The sequence below is a fragment of the Diabrotica virgifera genome, chromosome 8 (genome assembly GCF_917563875.1).
Source record: "Diabrotica virgifera virgifera chromosome 8, PGI_DIABVI_V3a".
Taxonomy (NCBI): Eukaryota; Metazoa; Arthropoda; class Insecta; order Coleoptera; family Chrysomelidae; genus Diabrotica; species Diabrotica virgifera.
Window position 1 is genome coordinate 105,083,741 of NC_065450.1, and position 6,805 is coordinate 105,090,545.

Here is a 6,805-nt window from a genome sequence, read left to right on the forward strand (position 1 = left end):
CATACTAGTCATGAAGACCCTATTTTAAATATCCCATTTACAGAAAAACCTATAAATGTATATAAAAATCAAATAATATCTAATATCCTTTATACCAAAAAGTACATACGAAAAGGTATTTGACAAGAATAGATATAACTGGCAATTTCCAAAAAGAAATTTTAATGATAATACTTTCTTAAAGCTAGTTAAAGACGTAATTAAACCCAAAGCAAACTATTGTCTATTATTTAAAGATGAATCTCTAAAGATCCCATTTATTAATTTTATGACTAATTTCTTTAAAAATAACTCATTTTCATTAGTTATTTCCAATAAATTATTAACTGATGTAATAAATGAAGAAGAAAGAAAAGAAAAATTAAAATTCTATCATGAGACAAAAACATCTCATAGAGGAATAAATGAAAATATTGCAGCCTTAAAGAAAATTTTTTATTGGCCGGATATGGACAAAGATGTAACTAATTATGTAAATAGTTCGGTATATTGTGATTGCGCGCAGCGGTCAAATACCTCCTGGGGTACTCTACATTCTAATACCCGAAAGTTAGGTTTGGACCGAAGGGTTAGGTCTTCCTCCTTTGAAAATTGTACTGTATAATATATAATATATATAATATATTAATTTTTTAATTAATTAGAGGAAAGTCGCCAATTATGAAATACCATTTTGTTTTGGGGATATAAAATAATACATTTATAGAAATGAAAACAATTTAATGTTATGACACATCAGTCATACATTTTTATGTAGTAATTAAAAGCCTACTATTAAATATCTTAATTAACAAAAAAAAATCGAACAAAAAAACAAAATTCCAAATGAGTAACCAAATATGGAATAGGTACCCATATATGGAATATAGGCATAAACCAACATATCAATAACAAAAATAGACATAAACATCTGAGATCAAATAAATTTAAATAAGAAAATTACGAAAAATGAAAGAAGTATCTTAATTCACTTGCAGACATCACAGAACCATGTACGAAACTCTGGACCAGCACAATCATAATGAGCCCACTTACACTTAATCTACTATTCCATAATTAGATACCAACGACTGTCCATATTTGGATTATTACATTAGTTCAAACTAGTATCAACATTTTTTCAAGTCGTAATGTTTTAATTACAGAAGGTCATAAAATATTAAAATAAAGGTATAATTGACATACGCAATAACATAACAAGTCTGTATTCATGCATAATAACCAATAATACTCGTTGAATATATTTACCTTTAAAATTTTCTGCAAGACGATAAAACAAACCGTGCCTGTCAGACACGTATCGTTCGCGCATCTGACACAGAGGTGTGAATACGATAATAAAGAGAGCGACTGAAATAGAGGATGGTCTTATAGTGCGGTTCCAATTTATATTTTCGGAGAAATCAAGGAATTCCATATTAGGGCACTATTCCATATTTGGTTAGTTTCCTCTAATTTTTTAAAATTAGCAAAATTTCCGTTCAAAACGAATAAGAAGTAAATAAAACTTAGACACCCTGTTGAGAACCCTGACCGCTGCGCGCAATTGCAATCTGCCCAAATAGTTGTGAATTATGCCAAAAGTCGAAATATGAGAGACATCCCACTTCCTTGATCTTTAAACCAACACCTATAGGGAAAAGTCCATTTGAACACCTCTATATTGATACTTTTAAGTTCAGTAACCAAAATTTTGTAACAATTATTATTGATAGTTTTTCAAAGTTCGGACAAGCTTATGCAATTAATTCGATAAATGCTATTGAAATTGTAAACAAATTAATATTTTTTATGAGTCATTATGGTATTCCAAATAAATTAACCTGCGATAATGGCATTGAGTTTAAAAATAACACTTTACAAGACCTTTGTCTACTTCATCAAATAGAAATACATTATGTTACTGCATATAACCCTAACAGTAACAGTCCTATTGAAAGATTCCATTCATCTCTTATAGAAAGTTTAAGAATTTTAAGAGAAGAAAAAGAAAACGTCCCAAGTAAAAATCTTATGACTTGGGACCTCTCTCTTAACCGATAATAATAGTATACATAGTGCAACTGGATACACTCCATTCCAAATAATAAAAGGAAGACTTCTATAAAAATCCTTTCGAGAAAGACGAAAATGAAAGAATAACACAGTATATATGTGAACATGCTGAATTTGACAAAAGTAAATAAGTCAAAAAGTAAAGAATTAAAAGTTGATACAAATCGCCCATTATATAGATTAAAGACTTCTGATCAGGGGTGTAGTGGAGCGGGAACGCGTGGGAACGGCGTTCCCACACTGGTTTAATTTACTAAAAAAAAATATTATAGAATGCCTGATTACACTTTCCCCGAGATTACATCTACCCCACTTCACCCTAACAAATAAAATTAAAATCACTTACGCAAGTAGATAAAATAATATCTTTAAAAATGTGTGAGTGGGTGAGTGCATATATTGATTTGAGGCATCAGCCCGCACCCATGCACCATACCTACCCGAATTTCAATATTCTAATTGTTTTCTTAGATTAAGATTAAGTAGGTAGTTCGTTGTCACAACTTTGCCGTCGTGTCATCGTCGGCGCGGTGCTAGCCGGTATCCGGGGCGCAGTTTAGCCCCCTCCCTCTTTCACGTGCGACAGAGAAAGAGGGGAGCGAGTAGGAGGGAAGGGGTCAATACCCACACCATATTTCTGCAGTTGGCACTCGGCACCTCGGCAGTCACGCTAGACGCTACTCTCGTTCGTTTGGCAAATGGTGAGTGGTGACGCGCTGATTTGACTGTTCTCTTTATTTTGTTTGTTAGTGAGGTTATCGTGCGCGGTATTACTTTAACAATTAATTGTGTTATTCTAATAGTATCCAATCGAACATGGAGCCGTCAAAGAAAAATCAAAAAACACTGTTTTCGTTCTTTTCTAAGCAACCAAATGAAGATAAAGGTGAAGAAGTAAATGATTTCGGTGTATCTCTTTCAGGGAAAAATTCTACTTCTCTTCGTGTGTCTTCAGATGAAAAAAGTGATTTACAGGCAGGAACTGAAAGTAATTCTTCTGTAAGTTCGTCTTCGAATATGCATGAGCATGATGAACAAAATAAATCAGAATGGCCTTCTATATGGACTATTGATATGTGGGAACGCAAAAAAGAAGCCTTCCCATGGTTGGGTTGCAAAAACGGTTCATTAGGCTGTACATTATGTAGCACCGTTTCTCATCTTGGTGCTTTTAAAAAGGAACGTACATCAATTTCTAAAGAATGGTGCACATTTGCAATAACATTCAATGGGTCTAGTAAGTCTGCCCAACTTACTTCCCTAAGAAAAAAAATTTTTCTTCACAAGCAATCATCAGCCCACTTGACTGCTGAGAGCATAACCGCTAAGGCGAACGAGGAAACTATTGAAAACGTTTGTGATAAAATGAACGTTTCCAATCTAGAATCTACAATTAAAGTATTTTGATCAGCTTACTATTTGGCAAAAAATGATAGGCCCTTTTCTGATTATTCTAAACTTTTGCAACTTCAGAAAATGAATGGTGTAGACATTGGTGTAGGATTACACTCTAGATTTAGTGCAACTGAAATCATTGACCACATTTCTCATGAAATGAAAAAGCGAATTACTCAACAGGTGAAAAGCATTTCAGGTAAAATTTCGATTTTGATCGATGAATCTACAAGCTTAAGTGATAAATCTACCTTGATTGTTTATTTAAAATGTGAAACCAGCAAAGATTTGCCACCAAATGTCTTATTCTTAGACCTAATTGAATTGCCTAACCAAACTGCTGATTCTATTTTTGAGGCACTTTTAGGTTGTTTGAAAAAATATGGGTTTGATTTTGAGTACCTAAAAGAGAATTTAGTTGCATTTGCCTGTGATGGCGCTAGTGTCATGTTAGGTAAAAAATCTGGCGTCGTAGAAAAGCTACTACAACAGTTTCCCAACATTGTTCCTTGGCATTGCATGAACCATAGGATAGAGTTAGCTGTGAGTGACTCTATCAATGACGTTGGGGCTATTAACCATTTTCAAATGTTTATGGACAAACTGTACACTCTGTATAGTAAATCGCCTAAAAACCAAAGAGAACTAGCCGAGTGTGCTAGTGAGCTTGATTTGCAACTACAGAAAGTTGGTCGCATTTTGGGCACGAGATGGGTTTCCAGTTCATTTAAAACTGTTATGGCCGTTTGGTATGGATATCAAGCATTGTACTCCCATTTTAAGAAGGCCCAAGAAGACAAGAACAGAACAACAACCGAACGAGCAATGTACGGTGGGTTGATTAGGCGCTTGACATCAACTCAGTTTCTGTCAGATTTGGCGATAATGTATGACATATTAGCTGAATTAACAATGGTTTCAGAATGTCTTCAAAATAGGGAGGCAACTGTTGTTTATGCAGACAAACTCATAAGAAGGTTAATTGCTTTTTTCGAGTGCCTTAAAGAAAAACCTGGAACTAAGACCCTTGAGGCCAAGAGAGCTGCAATCACTGGTAATTTTTGTCATGTTCCCTTAACAAGTAGCAACAAAATAACTGCTATTAATGACCAGCAGTTGCTATCAAGTGTTATCAACAACCTAAAACGGAGACTTTTCACAACAAGAAGCAGTAACGAACCATCTAATAAAGCCACAGGGAACAATTATGATTATGAAAAAGAGTATGAATATCTCCTTTCAGAACTGAAAGTACTTGAAAGTAACAACTGGCCTCCAGAGAAATATGTTGGACACGGTGAACAAGAAATCGAACATCTCTGTGCAAGATTTAGGTTGAATGCCAACAAAATTAAGAACAGCTTCAGAGATTACCTGGAAAACAGCACTACGATTCCGAAGGACTTAAACCCACTGATAAACTGCACAAAGCTTATTCCTTGCAGTTCAGCAGAGTGTGAACGTGGCTTCAGTCACATGAATATTATTATATCGCCAACACGGTCAAAACTGACCATCGAGCACGTATCAGCATTGATGTTTATCAAGTTGAATGGACCAAGTATCCAGACATGGAAACCAGAGAATTACGTCAAGGCATGGTTAAGACGACACCGTACAGCTGATGATACTAGAACTCGACGAGCCAACCTCCAACCTGACAAAGAGGAAGAAGATGCATTTGCCATTTATTTGTAAATACATTATAAAATTTTATTGAATATGTTCAGTTTTTAATCTTTGTGTTTGAATTTGTTAGTAAACGTATACATAAAAACATGTTACATCTTATATTTTTTCTTCTTCCCTGTGAAAATTTTATCATCCATTCCATAGGCTACAGGCCCCCCGAACCGGACCCCCCGCTCTTTATGTGGGGGGAGGGGGTACCCCTCAGAATTGGATTGTAAGTCAGTATTTAGCGTTCCCACACTGAAAATTTTGCCACTACACCACTGCTTCTGATCAACGATCAGAAAAAGCCAGTCAGCCTTATAAAAAGTTATCTAATCCAGAATTAATTGGAGATAACAAAATAAAAGAAGATAGTAGAGTATATCATTTAAGAAGTCTAAAACCTCAACGTTTTGTTGTAGATGACGCTTCAAATGCTGCTACTACTATCAATCCTTGTACTTCAAAGTCAAACAAGAAGTCAAAGTTTGGAAATACAAAAGATAATTAATCCCATATTACCAGTACAAATAGGAGAAGCACGCCCTATTCTCTCCAAGCATACCTTTGTGTATCATGTAAATTTAAGTGAACCATTAGAGATAAATAAGAATATATATAATGAATTATTAAGTATGAATAATTCTATTAATGATACAAATGATTTATCTATATTAGTTCTAAGTAAAATTAATCAAGCTATTAGATTAAGCACTACGATAAATAATCAATTAATGATATTTTCATATAAACCTAGAATTAAGAGAGCACTTATTGATGCTGTTGAAAAAGTATGAAAATGGTTATTCGGTACATTAGATACTGATGATGAAAAATATTTTAATGAATATCTTAATATTTTATCTGAAAATCAGAAACAACTTAATATAAGTTTATATAAGCATCATACCTTGTTAGAAGAAATGACAAGATTATATTCTGATAATTTTAATATTTTACGAGAGAATCAAAATTTTCTAAAGAAACAAGTAAAAGTAGTTACAGAAGAAGTTAATGAACTCTTACATTTAAAAAAAAGGTTTTTCTCTAAGTATAATAATTGATAATTTAATTAATCAATTAAAAGACTTACAATTTCTTCTCAATAACTTAGAAAGAGCTATTTCATTAGCAAAAATTAATATTTTGCATAACACTATAATAAATCCAAAACAGTTGGAATTAATAATTAATAAATTAAATGAAAAATATAAAGTAAGACATATTCCTATTCTAAAGAATTTTATGAACTATTATAATTTATTTTCAACACAAGTTATTATACGAGAAAATTTAATATTATTTAAGGTACATACTCCAATAATTAATACTCCTTTTCGTTATTTTCATATATTTCCCGTACCTTTACATAATCTTACCATATTACCTGAAAAGCCTTTCCTACTCCACAGTAAGGAAGTAAGTTGGACAACCGACGAATTGTGTCCAGAGATAGAAGATTATTATTATTGCCCACTACAAGTACTGCGAAGAAATAAACAACCATGTTTAGATGTTTTAATCACCAATGGAAAAAACAATTGTACAAGTACCCACATCTTTCAAGAAAAAACGATGATTGTACAAGTTAATGCTTATCAAATAATTATTATACCTGTTAATACGACACGTATACATACTACATGTGAAAATCATGGTATTCATCAAATAAATGACCCAT

At 33.1% G+C, this 6,805-nt stretch overlaps 1 protein-coding gene across 1 annotated transcript; it reads left to right on the plus strand.

Annotated features, from left to right (window-relative positions):
* Positions 1 to 3,531: 3,531 nt before the first annotated feature.
* Positions 3,532 to 5,148, plus strand: LOC126890227 (E3 SUMO-protein ligase KIAA1586-like). Its single transcript, XM_050659081.1, has one exon. It carries the CDS (start codon positions 3,532 to 3,534, stop codon positions 5,146 to 5,148), a length of 1,617 nt encoding a protein of 538 aa, XP_050515038.1.
* The last annotated feature ends 1,657 nt before the right edge of the window (positions 5,149 to 6,805 follow it).

Excerpts from the sequence above, each read along its gene's own strand:
- LOC126890227 (XM_050659081.1), top strand. The coding sequence starts at position 3,532 with ATGAATGGTGTAGACATTGGTGTAGGATTACACTCTAGATTTAGTGCA.